This window comes from Octodon degus, unplaced genomic scaffold (assembly GCF_000260255.1).
Source record: "Octodon degus isolate 3935 unplaced genomic scaffold, OctDeg1.0 scaffold00199, whole genome shotgun sequence".
In the NCBI taxonomy this organism is placed as follows: domain Eukaryota; kingdom Metazoa; phylum Chordata; class Mammalia; order Rodentia; family Octodontidae; genus Octodon; species Octodon degus.
In genome coordinates this window covers 3,056,043-3,068,730 of record NW_004524775.1, presented here as the reverse complement: position 1 = coordinate 3,068,730, position 12,688 = coordinate 3,056,043, and the positions used below count along the sequence as shown (strand labels likewise).

Below are 12,688 nucleotides of genomic sequence, written 5' to 3'. Positions count from 1 at the left end.
TCTGTTTCTTTATTTGACCATGGTTTAGAGTAATAGTTTTTCCTAAAGCTGGAATATGTAGTTGTAGAACCACACTCAAATATAGGGTCATTTTCCTCAACAACACAGGGGCCTTTTGTCCTTAAAACTTCCACAGTTAAACTTTCTTCATCCAAAATAATAGAACCATCTTCTGCCACTTTCACTCTCAGTACCAGCAATGGGCCATCATCTGTCTCCCCTTCCGCTGCGTCATTGTCTTCAGCATCAAGAGCACTCTGGCTGTCTTGTGTGCCTCTTGTCTGGACTGGAGTCAATGATTTTTCAGTTTTCTTTTCTTGTTCCAGTGAAGAAGACATTGGATTGTTATCTGGCAGATAATATATGAAGTCTCTCATAGTCATTTTTGAACGATCTGGTGGCACCTGGTTTTCATTTATGGCATATTTGTTTTTCCAGTGTTTCTTCTCTTTTCTCAATTCTTTTAACATTTCCCGTAGTTTCTGGGCTTTGTATATTCGGTATCTGTCTGAGCACAGTGGTTTCTCTTTTGTTGGAATGGGGCTTGGCTGTGAAACATCTTGATTAGCTGTAGATAAGGGAGGAGATGGTGAAGGAGCACTGACCTCTGGGAAACAGAAGAGGATGATGTACAGGATTCTTCAACATTATTTTCACCACCAATCTTTTCATCACTGCTCGTGGGAGCCTTTTCCTGGGGTTCCGTTCCCCCGAAATCCGCCGCGGGCACATCTGTGGGCTTCGCTGGCTTCGGAGCGGGCTCTGCAGCAGGTTCTGGTGGCCTGGCGGCCTCCTGCCCACGCTGCGGCTTGGCGACAGCGGAGCTCCGGGCGCCACCACCGGGCCTGACATTTGGCTTCACGCCAAGGCGCGCCCTGCGGAACATGGCAGAGCCGGGGTCCCGGGGAGGCGGCTCCACGGCCGCGCTCAGCCCCGAGGCCCGGCCGCTGCCCGAGAGAGGGCTAGGACCTACGCCCTTCCCACACCTCACACCACCAGTCCTGCGGTCAGCTACCGCAGTTTTGTACCCCCACCACCACCTCCTCATTCCCACCACCGCCTCTTCTTCATGACCCTGCCACACTAGTCTCTGCTTCCTATTTTTAAGAGATCTTTCCTTCTGTGCTAGCTAGCTGCAACACTGTCTTCAAGGTCTGAAAGTCCATTTTTAGTTTCATTCAACTGGTTTGCCAGCTTTCAATGGAATTCTTAATTTCCTAGATATGTTTGAATCTGTTCCATGTATTCTAATTCTTTCTTGTATTGTTCATTGAATGTTTCCAACATTTTTTCTATGCTCTGTTTTTTTAATCTGTGTCTTCTTTAGGTATGTTGAGAGCAATTTCTTCACTGCTGTTGTCATTTTGTTTTTAACCTGAGAGATTATTTGTGAACTGATTTCATATATAGCCTGATGGAGTTGTTCCTTTATTTCAGTTGCTGTCATTTGAGTATTGACTTCCAAGTTCTATGTCTGTGTCTCTTGCACTTATTCTGGATGAGCTAGAGGTCTGAACTTGATGTTTTCACCTTCTTTTTTTTTGACATTTTCAAAGCTCCCAAAGTTTCCCAGAGCTCAGCTTCAACTTTGTTCTCCAGGGTAATTTGGGCCTCTCAGACTCTTTTGCTTACACATGCATTTTGGACCAGCCTGTTGGCTTTTGCCCTGGTTTGCCCTAAATATACAGATCAGGAATATTGGATTTCTGTTGTCTTCATACCTGCATTTTTGCATGATGTGTTGCATTGTCCAGCCATTGTTTACCCCCTCCTGTGTTTTGGAACCGGGGAGAAAGGGTGCAGCTTTTTCCAACTGTGATGTTAGCCACAGAGGTGTGTCTGTCAGGTACCCATCCACCTCTCTGGAGCTGATGGTATTGTTGCTCTGCTGAATTCTCATGTTGTGCTATTGTCACCACCTTCTCTGAAGAGAGGAGGTTACAGAGGTGGTGTCACCTCGGGATGACAGCCTGGATGCTGCACTGTCCTTAGCAGCAGCAGCAGCAGCACATCTAGCTGCCGAGTACCAGGCTGCCAGGTCACCGCCCCACCAGCCTCCACAGTTTGTGGCTGCCTTCACCCCCACAGGCATCCTGGAGTTCTTCCACCACCAGCTGAAGGACATCGTGGAGTATGCAGAGCTGAAGACCGTGTGCTTCCAAAACCTGCGGGAGGTGGGCAATGCCGTGCTCTTCTGCTTGCTGGTTGAGCAAAGCCTGGTGAGCACAGCCTCACTCCCTTGTCTGTCCGAGCCATTCACGCTGGGCCAGAAGTGTCTGGGGGGAGGTGGCTTCAGTGGGGACCTCAGAAGCAGTGTTATACGGCACCGTGAAGTTCATTGTTTCAGGAATGGCTTTTCCCACCTGCTCAGGGAGACTGTTGCCATGTTACTGCTTAAGCATGTCTTTGCAGACCTGACAACTTTGCTAGGTGTGCTTTCAAGACAGGCATCCAGTGCCTAGAGCATACCACAGGGTGTAGCCACAGGGGGCCACACTGCTTGGGGCTTAGCTGTGGACCACTACTTACACAAGACGATGTGTTGTTGGCTTACACTCGGGGAGCCAAGGTCAGGTGTGACACACCTGGGAACTGAAAGCTTCCAGAAGGACTGCATCTCGGGACTGGACTCCCTTTCTATGCCCTAGATGGATCTTCCCGCATGGCGGCCAGCAGCCTTAGGCCTGCTTTGTTCTTGCCACCTGCTCACCAGGGACCCTAAGCTCCCACCCTCCCGTGACAGTATATTTCCATTACCCCTCCCTGTTGAGAGACAACTCGGTGTTTTTTACACTAATGGCCAGAGCATCCCTTGTCTTCAGCAGGGCCCTCAGCACTTCCTAATGTGGTTTTCCTTTCTCTGCTGCAGTCTTTAGAAGAGGTGTGTGACCTGTTGCATGCGGCCCCCTTCCAGAATATCTTGCCACGAGTCCACGTAAAAGGTAAGCCTGTATCTCCACTCTGCAGTCCAGGCAGCCTTCTGTACAGTGCTGCTTGTGTAGGGTGACTTCAGGGCTTGTTCAATCATAGCTGGGGACAAGTAGAGGGATTTACCTAACTAAATGAGTAGTAGATAGTGAAATGTTCCTGCTGAAATGACATCTAGGATTTGCTTCCAAATGGCAGAGGAGTGAGTAGTAAACGTGGCCATGAGTTGACTGTGGTCTCAGCAGACGAGTGCTAAAGAGCCTTGCTGTACTCCTCCGGTATAGCTCAGATTTGAATATTTAACAAAATCAGTTCTGTTGGGCCTTGTTGTTTGTGCTCTTTTCAGTTTATTCCATGAGGGAGTTACACCAGTCTCAGTTGAAGGTACAGCCCAAGTGGAAACATTGCATTAAGAAAATCTGTCAGTTTGAATTAAGAGATCAAAGCATTATTTCTGCAAAACTTCCTCCCAAAGAGAATCTATATCCATGTTGATTTAGCAGAAATTTCACAGTATTTCTTCTTACAAAAACTAAAGTAAAATATCTTTCCCTCTGCAGAGGGGGAGAGGCTTGATGCCAAAATGAAAAGGCTGGAATCGAAGTACGCCCCGCTGCACCTCGTCCCATTGATTGAGAGACTGGGGACCCCGCAGGTAGGCATGCCTGCAGTGGGGGGAAGGGGCAGTCAAGACATCCTCTTGGGATCCAGTAGGCAGCAGCCCCCACCCCAGCTTAAGGGGAAGGCTCTAGAGACCACTCTCGAGGGCGCGAGCTCTGTGAGCTCCTCACATCTCTTGGCAACTCACACAGACATAGCTAATGTCACAGAACATTGTGCCTCCCTTCATAAAGAGGAAAGGCTACTTTTAGAGAAGACACAGCATCAAGGCGGGTTCTGATTCCACACCTGCTTACACTGCATTTCTGTTCCTTGACCTCCACCTGCGCTTGCCATCTTGAGGGGCCAACTTGGGTGTTACAGGGTGAATAGTGGCATTGCTGTCACATCACAGTAGACCCAGCCACACTGAAGACCAAAGCACATTGCCAGACGTGCCCAGAGGCAAGGTCACTAGCAGTTCACAATAGCTGCTGATTCCTTGGCTGACTGGCCTGTGGCTACTCTTGAAGGATATATAATTGCTGAAGCTCGTTTGGCTACTGCTGCCAGCTAAGTGTTTCTAACAACACCATCCCTCATTGTGCTTTCTGCAGCAAATTGCAATTGCGAGGGAGGGGGACTTGCTGACCAAGGAGCGCCTCTGTTGTGGCCTGTCTATGTTCGAGGTCATCTTGGCACGGATCCGGACCTTTCTGGATGATCCCATCTGGCGCGGGCCTCTCCCCAGCAATGGGGTCATGCATGTGGATGAGTGTGTGGAGTTCCACAGGCTGTGGAGTGCCATGCAGTTCGTGTACTGCATTCCTGTGGGGACGCACGAGTTCACAGTGGAGTAAGTGTGTGTGCACAGTGCTCTGGAGAGGGTAGTTCCTGGGGGGCGGGGGGACACATGGAGACAGAAGTAGGGAGAGGCTTCCTGGGAAGGGATCAGATGTATGCCACGCTACTTCAGCGCCACAGAAGGGAGGACTCAGGACTAGCACTCTGGCAGCCTCTGCACACAGCAGCTGAGCATGGAGGTCTGGCAGAAGTTAGGAGGCAGCATGCCAGAGCTGAGAAACTGTCTTTATCCAAACCAGGAAACCACAGCCATGTGGGATGCTGCTTCCGGCTGTGGACAGCAATTGAGAGTGGGATCTGCAGAAACTGCACAACAGTGTTCCTGAGAGTCTGTCTGTCCTCTGACACTCTGCGCTTGCTTGCAGGCAGTGTTTTGGCGATGGGCTGCACTGGGCCGGTTGCATGATCATTGTGCTGCTGGGGCAGCAGCGGCGCTTCGCAGTGCTGGACTTCTGCTACCATCTCCTCAAGGTCCAGAAGCACGACGGCAAGGATGAGATTATCAAAAACGTGGTACGTGGACAGAGGCCTTCGCAAGGCTCCTTGCCCCAACCAAAATGAAATTTTGTTAACTGAACCATCCTTTCCATTCCTAAGTGAACCTAACTGTAACTGGCAAGCAAGTTTGGCAGATTTTAAAAAACAAGCTCCCATATTCTTTCAGAGTGCAGAGACTAACTTATGTTGTCTGTAGGATCTGCACTCATGTGATACACTCTTCTAGTCTTCTCTGTATAACTCAGGATGTGCCGTCTTTGGCATTTTATGGGTTCCTTATAGTTGAATTATAGAATCATTGCTCGGTGTAGTTTGGAGTGATCTTTATCAATCATGTAGCCTTTCTTCTATTTCCCGTTCTGTGGGATGCGTTAGCCATTCTTACTGTCCCACTCCCTGCTGTGCTAGCTCTCTTGTGACCGTAGCATCAGCACACGCTCCATGGCATAAATGGCACTGTCAGTCACCATCAATTTCACATCATCTAAGTCAGCTCGGTTCTCCAATCCTCTGCTCACTCTCACAAAGCTAGTCAACATGCAGTGGTGCTGCATTTGCCCTGGAGACACGGGGATGAATCTGCTGTCACTCTTGGAGGCAGGTGGCTGATTTCAGGTCCTTGGATTTGGAGGAACAAGGTCCCTGTCTCCTGCTGACTGCCAGTCCCACATTCTCTGTTGCTTTTCACACAGCTCCTTCCAGGCATTGCAGGCAACCATCTTTCATTTCTGGCATCGTGTGTTGCCAGGGCCTTTCTGCTTCCAGCTAGGAAAGTCCTCTGCCCATGCTGCAGTTGGGTCTGGAGGCATTCTCTGCTGTCTTCAAGTTGATAACCGTAGCATCTCTGCCTACCAAGGCTATTCTGGGAGACAGAACTACAGGTGCCAGTGTGGGCACCTTCAGCACTGTGGTATCCACCCTGTCAGTCTCTCAGCTCTTCCTTCTTGCTGCTGCATGTCTGTAGGTAACTTACTGCAACTTGTAGCTCATCGGCTGGGTTTCCGCTCCAAAAGTCAGGTGTTCATGTTTTTCAGTTTCTTCCGATCTTGGCTATAACTGCCAATTTAAGTCTGAGTTCTAATATTTTAAAATAACAATGCAGATGATTCTATTCCCAAGGTCTTCATTGCTCTGCTCCTGCTCACTGCCACGGTCTGGTGCCAACCTGAGAGCTCCTTAGCCTAACTGAAGGGTGCTTGCTTCAGCGCAGGCGGTCATCCCAGGGCACATGCTTCCTGCTTTACCACCATCGTGGGAACCACCACCAACCAGTGTGTGTGTGTTTTAATGTCCTTTATCCAGATCTGTCATAGCAAGGTTGGTCAAATGTGCAAGTCTAGAACTCATGTTTTGCTAGCTTACTGCTCTTTCCCTACTGAACACAGTCTTCATCTTTACAGCCCAGCTTTTAGCGTACAGTTGGTTCTTAATTTGTGGTGAATATACTTTTCAAGTTTTGCAAAGCTTTATGTGAAACCAACAGAGAAATGCATTTCAACTAAAAATATAGTCACTGTTACAATAGCATTTAAAATAGCGCTTCAATAGAGTTCACTATAACTTTTCTAAGAAAATATGACAATCGTAACATTTGGAGTCACAAAAAAAAACACCTGTATGGAGGTTAATAATAAAACACCCTGACCTCAACTGTTGCAGCCTTTGAAGAAGATGGTGGAGAGGATCCGCAAGTTCCAGATCCTCAACGATGAGATCATCGCCATCCTGGACAAGTACCTGAAGTCAGGGGACGGTGAGAGCACCCCCGTGGAGCATGTGCGCTGCTTCCAGCCACCCATCCACCAGTCTCTGGCCAGCAGCTGAGGGGCAGGCCACCCCCGCGGAGCCACTGATGGCACCATTCTTTCTGAAAACAGCTTAGGGAGTGTTAGGGAGTATTTCTCAGTATCTCTGTACTTGTTTAAGAGGTACTTTTTGACCTAAAAGCTTATTTTATAAAACTGACTTATTTTTCTAGACTAAAATTGTATATGCTTTTGGTAATCAGGATAGCCTGAGAATCTTGGCTGCTGGATGTTGCCAGCTCATTCCTACAAAATTACTCTCAGGTTTCCTAGAGAACGTCCCAGCAGCTGGCTGCACCCTGTAACAATGCTGAGTTCATTCATTCTCTTAGTAAACTTAGTACCTGTCAATTGTGTTAGGATCCTATGCCAATTACCATTAAGCTTCATGACTATTTAGTAGTATAGGGATTTTTCTGATCTTTTATGAACAGTGTTTTCTAAGTCCTTGTCCCTCTTTTGTGCCAGTCTTTTTGAAGACATGAACTTAAGTCTGGTTTCCACTAAATCCAAGTATGAAACCTAATTTGTAAGGAGTACAAGTTAGAGAAATAAAACTAATGAAACCTACTTGTGCACTTATTTTACTGCCACTTGACCCTCTCCTAGTTCAGATGGCTTCAGGGACATACCTCTGAAGCACCACCACACCCAACTTACGTGGCAATTATTAAGACATGAGAAATGTTGCCGCTCCACTTTGGACATGGAGGAAGACACATTTGCTGCCTGCTTCCATGACCTGGAGCTGGTCCATGGGACCAGTTCACTATAACCACATGCCGGCCTGGAGGACCTGAGTCCTGTCCTGACCATCCCTGGCTCTCCTTCCCATCTCCTCTGCATACCGCCTCCCCTGGCTGGGGTTGCTCCAGGTGACGTCAGATCTCACACACCAATTTGGTATACTTACCAGAATTATGGGAATAGATATAATCCCAAGTACACTGGAGCAGAGATGGAGGAAAGACCAACCTGGCCAACAATGGAAGACTCTGCCTCCGTCTACCTTCAAGAGAAACTTGGGCTGGGGAACAGCGAAGTCCAGTTTTGAGGACAGCAGGAACAGGACAAGGAACTGCTCTCTGCACTGTCAGTGTGACTGAGGGACCTTGAGCTACCGTTTATAGAGTCACCTAAAAGTGACCAGTGACAGGAAGCAATAAACTTGGGGCCAGCATTCAGCTACAGATTAGGAATGGTGTCTACAATTCACAACAGAAGTTAATGACTAGGTTACCAAGTTTTGTAAGTCTTAGTGGCATACCAAATAAAATCTACAGATACTTGTGATTCCTAGTGCTACAAAATGTTAGCTAGTTTATAATCTCTTCGTATCAGTTACACATTCTCAGTGAAGGCACTGTCATCCCTAAGAGGGTGCAAGCTGGTTTTTATTTTTAGCATAGGGTCTCACTACACAGATTGGACTCGTACTGATGCTCCTGTTTTCAGCCTCCCAAGTGCTGGGGTTACAGGCATGCTCTCAGCAAGCCCGGGGGGGGGGACGGGGGACGGGCACAACACACTGAACCCTGGTCCCTGTGTCTGCCCAGCAGGCGCTTTAATCTGCTGAGCTATCTGACTGGCCCCACGTTAGTTTTCTGTACAAAACACAATACAGACTCAGCATACAAGCAGGTGAATGTTCTGTCTGTGGGGTGAAGATGCCTAGGAAAGCTGGGGCGTAGCTCAGTTCAAGTGTGTTCACCTAGCAGGCAAAAGGTCTTTCAGCCTGAGCACAAAAAAAAAAAAAAAAAAATTAAGACTTACCTGGAAGAGGGTTGGCAGAAAAGTTTCTAATACTCAGAGCACCAATAAAACCTGGAATTAAGATTTCACAAAATCTGGCTGTAGCTCTTCTCCACAAAGCTGATCTCTGGGAGAACAAGACAAGTCAGCCACTGTGCAACCTTGGGGGAGGGGACAGGGACAAGGCCTCTACTCCTGCCAGGTCAGGATACTGTCAATATATATTTTTAAAGGCCAATTTGATAGCTCTAAGTAGACAAGTTTTGAAGCTGGAATGGGGTTCATTACACTTCTTTTTAATGTTGGAAATTTTCCATAAATGTTTTCTAAAAGACCAAAATATACGATGTCCAAATAAACTCTGCAACAAAATAAAGTACCTGGTGCAGAAACTGCATTTTACATACTTTAACATTTGGACTTTCAGAGAACTTTCAACTGTACTATAACATGGCTTACCTTCATGAAATCTCCCCAGTCTCCTGATTTTATTTCCCAATTGTTAAGATGTCTAAAGAACAATGTAACTCATATGAAAATATACTGAAAGTACTAGAGTTGATGTAAACTGGCAATGAAGGTTCGAGGCACCATGGGATTCTGACCAAAGAATAAAAGCCTGACAGTAGAGTGCAGCACCCCGCCCAGCAGGCCATGCTGCTTGATGAGCTGCTGAGGAGGCCTCAGATGCACACAGAAATGACAGGAGACAGACCTGAGGGGACAGTCACAGCCTGAGAAACACTCCTGCACAATATTCCTGACCTGGTTTGTAAAGGACTTTCTTTCATTTAAAAATGAAGGATTCCCTTAAACTAATACTTCAAACTTAACTCATCAAACAGGAGTCAACTTTACAGATAAGGTAAACCACAAGATAGTGTATTGGGGTAACTCTGTTCATTTTCACAATCAAGAGTGTGGAGTGGGGATGACAAATGTGCGTTTCAGACCTTCATCACCAATGAAAAAATAAAGCATTTGTAAAACTGTCACTAGTGCATTTAGATTTTGGAGAAAGAATCAAGATGCAGAATACCTCTGCAGTAACACGGTGTTAATAGAAACTGGCCACGTACTAAGGTCTTTTTAGTAAGCTACCACTGTTTAAATACAGGAAAAGTAACGTCTTGGTCCACATCGGTGAAACCTCAAAGAAGATTGTCTCAGAGAACGCCGAGGACACTGCTTTTTCAGCCACGTTCTGGAACTTAAATCACTGCTGCAGCCTAACTACAGACTAACCTTTCAATCACCTCTTCCTTAAAAAGCTGTCAGGCTTCCATTTCTCCGGGAGATATTTTCACCAGGGTGCTGTTCAGCTCCACACGGCAAACTTTCTTCGTTATTGTTGAGAACTTCATACATATTAGATAGATTGCCATTCACTGCTTTTTCATCTTTTCGCAAAGATATGGGCAGACTTGCTAGACTAAAGCTGACGTCTTTAAAGGCATGCAGCAAGAATATCCCCACAATGATTGTGAAGAAGCCACTCAGTGTTCCGATGACATCATCCACGGGCATATCCTGCCACTCCTTGAACAGAATTGCTGAGCAGGTTAAAACTGAGGTTGTGAAGAACACGTAGTAGATGGGAGTCACGATGGACGTGTTGAATATGTCCAGCGCCCGGTTCAGGTAGTTGATCTGAGTGCTCACGCAGACCACCAGGCTCAGCAGCAGGACCCAGGCCAGCGGGTGCTGCAGCACAGGCCTGCCCGCCAGCAGCTCCTTGATGGCGATGCCCAGGCCTTTCACGCAGGAGACCGAGAAGGCACCAATCACGGAGCAGATGGTGATGTACACCAGGATGCTGCTCTGCCCGTGGCGAGGCCCCACCACGAAGATGAGGATCAAGGCCACGATGACCACGAGTGTTGCGAAGACCACAAAGCCTAGAGGAAAGGAGTTAACTACATCAGATGTTTGGTCAGACGTTCTCAAAATAGAGAGTGAAGTGGACATGAAGTAGAAAAGGTCTGCCCCACAATAAAAACTAGCTTGCCTTTCCTGCTATAGCAATCAAGGGACTTGCCTCTAATCCCAGCACTTGCAAGCCTGAGGTTGGAGGATTGCTGTGAGCTTGAAGCCAGCCTGGGCTACATAGTTAAAGATTAGCCTGAACTACCTACATAGTGAAACCCTATCTGGAAGAAAAAGAAAAGGGACAAAATCCTGGGGGTGCTGAGACAGACGATCCCAGTTTAAGGCCTTTCTGGGCAACTTAGCAAGGCTCTACATAAAAGTGAAAAGGGTTGGGTATGGAGCTGAGGTAAAGCACTTACCTAGCATAAGGCCCTGCTTCTGATCCCTACTACTGTAAAATACACATATAATTAAATAAAATACAAACATAAGACCAAAAAGAGAAACTCAAAGGCTGGACAGCAGGAAGCTCCCAAAACACCGAAGAAAAAGATAAGTGAACATGAGAAAGAAACAAAGTAAATGGGCTGGAGATGTGACTCAGCAGAGTACTCACCCAGCATGCACAAAGCCCCAGGTTCAAGAACCCCTGCACCACACCAGAAAAGAGGAAAAGAAAGCAGTTCAGAATGCTGAATCTGTATGGAGTGAGGCTGAGCTGGGGTGCAACCCTATAATCCCAGCAGGGAGGCTGAGGTGGGAGAGCTGCCTTGGTAACTCAGTGGTCCAGCAAGCCCCTTACCCCTTTAAGAGTAGCTGTGCTGAAGCTGCAGCACCATGCAGAGGCTCCACGTTTAGACCCCATCACCAAGAGAAATAAAACCACTAAGATAAAGTGGAAGAATATCATAGAAGGCAATTCAATTCCGTTCCCCAGAGTACGACATTAATTTTCAAAATAAAAAATAATGAATAAGTACCTGGTACAACAAAAAATGGAGCCACATGTAGGCATGTCAGTGGGAAATTCTAGACATTGGTGACAAAAACAAAAACAAAAACAAATGCTTCCAAAATCAAAACATGAGTCACAAGTAACAAAACAATCGTGTTCGATTTCTTAATAGCAAGATAAAGTCACAGTAGGAAAAGTGATCACAATATGGCTATGGTGAGAAATAAAACTACGTAATGATAAAATAATGTAAACTAATAAAGCCTCAGTAGGTACAATAGCTCAGATACGCAGATAAGAGGGATAATGGCTCAAACTAAGGAAGTGGCAGTGAGACATGTTCCTTAGAAAAACAGCTTAAAGAACAAAAGCAGACAGTTGGACAGAGATCCACAGCAACCTTTATTTTCTGTAATAGGCTATGTAGAACAATCTGTGCCTGTGTTCACAAATAAGTCCTTGATTAAAGCACAGACTAGCCATGTGTGGTAGCAGACACCTATAATCCTAGCACTTAGGAGGCTGAGGCAAGAGAATCGCTGAGTTTCAGGTGACCCTGGGATATACAGTGAATTTAAGACCAGCATGAACTACGGTGAGACTATGTTTCATAAAAACAAAAAAAATAAAATTTTCTTAGTAAAAACTAAGAAAGTAAAAATATGGCTGGGCATAGTGGCACACGCCTGAAATTTTAGCACCCAGGAGGCAGAGGCAGGAAAATCACCTCAAATTTGAGGCCAGCCTGGATTATACAGTGAGCTCAAGGCCAGCCTGAACTACATATATGGCAAGATCCTGTCTCAAAAAACAAGCAAACAAAAAAAGTTATACTACAATACAACTAATAACCCTTTCTTTTCTTACCTGGGTCACCTAGTTTATGAGACATTTCGTTCAAGGTCTCTATCTCCTCCTCTTTTGGAGCATGGATGACCATCACTGTAGATCCCAGAATACTGAGCAAACACCCAAGTTTCCCATGAAGATTGAGTCTTTCATTCAGAAAGTATGAAGAAAGAACGGCACTAAAATGGAAAAGAAAGGGGACTGAGAACTTTAAAATAATCAGCTACTGTTCCCATCTGTAAACATCACAGACTCACAATTTAAATTTTTGAACTCACACTAAATACTAATTAGAAAGACCGTAGCTTTCAGCCAAATTCAAATGCACATTTGACTCTAAAAATGAATCAGCTGCTTCTTCATACACCAAGGCTACATATCTACCATCTTTACTTTCCAAGAAATTTGTAAGACTAACTCGTTAAATTTACGTCCTAGGGGCTGGAGAGATGGCTCAGTGGTCTAAAGCACCTACTTGAAACAAGCTTGGCAATGCACAGGGACCGCGGTTCAATCCCCCAGCACCACATGCCAGCCAGCCCCGCCCCCTGGTGGGCTGAGCTGGCCA

General features: G+C 46.4%; 2 protein-coding genes across 6 annotated transcripts in view; one reads left to right on the top strand and one right to left on the bottom strand.

Annotated features, from left to right (window-relative positions):
* Cyfip1 (cytoplasmic FMR1 interacting protein 1) overlaps positions 1–7,265 on the top strand; it is a 74,069-nt gene extending 66,804 nt beyond the window's left edge. Inside the window, exons 26-31 of the mRNA XM_004644450.2 lie at positions 2,089–2,219; positions 2,870–2,942; positions 3,489–3,583; positions 4,146–4,384; positions 4,758–4,905; positions 6,550–7,265. Of these exons, the coding sequence (XP_004644507.1) occupies positions 2,089–2,219; positions 2,870–2,942; positions 3,489–3,583; positions 4,146–4,384; positions 4,758–4,905; positions 6,550–6,714 (851 nt within the window). The 3' untranslated portion in view covers positions 6,715–7,265. The remainder of the gene's footprint in view (positions 1–2,088; positions 2,220–2,869; positions 2,943–3,488; positions 3,584–4,145; positions 4,385–4,757; positions 4,906–6,549) is intronic.
* A 2,030-nt stretch (positions 7,266–9,295) lies between these two features.
* Positions 9,296–12,688, bottom strand: part of Nipa2 (non imprinted in Prader-Willi/Angelman syndrome 2) — a 33,197-nt gene continuing 29,804 nt past the window's right edge. For all 5 annotated transcript variants that reach the window (XM_023704640.1, XM_023704639.1, XM_023704638.1 and 2 more), the window contains 2 exons: positions 12,139–12,299; positions 9,296–10,345 (listed from right to left, as the gene is read on the bottom strand). In XM_023704640.1, the coding sequence (XP_023560408.1) occupies positions 9,711–10,345; positions 12,139–12,299 (796 nt within the window). In that variant the 3' untranslated portion in view covers positions 9,296–9,710. The remainder of the gene's footprint in view (positions 10,346–12,138; positions 12,300–12,688) is intronic.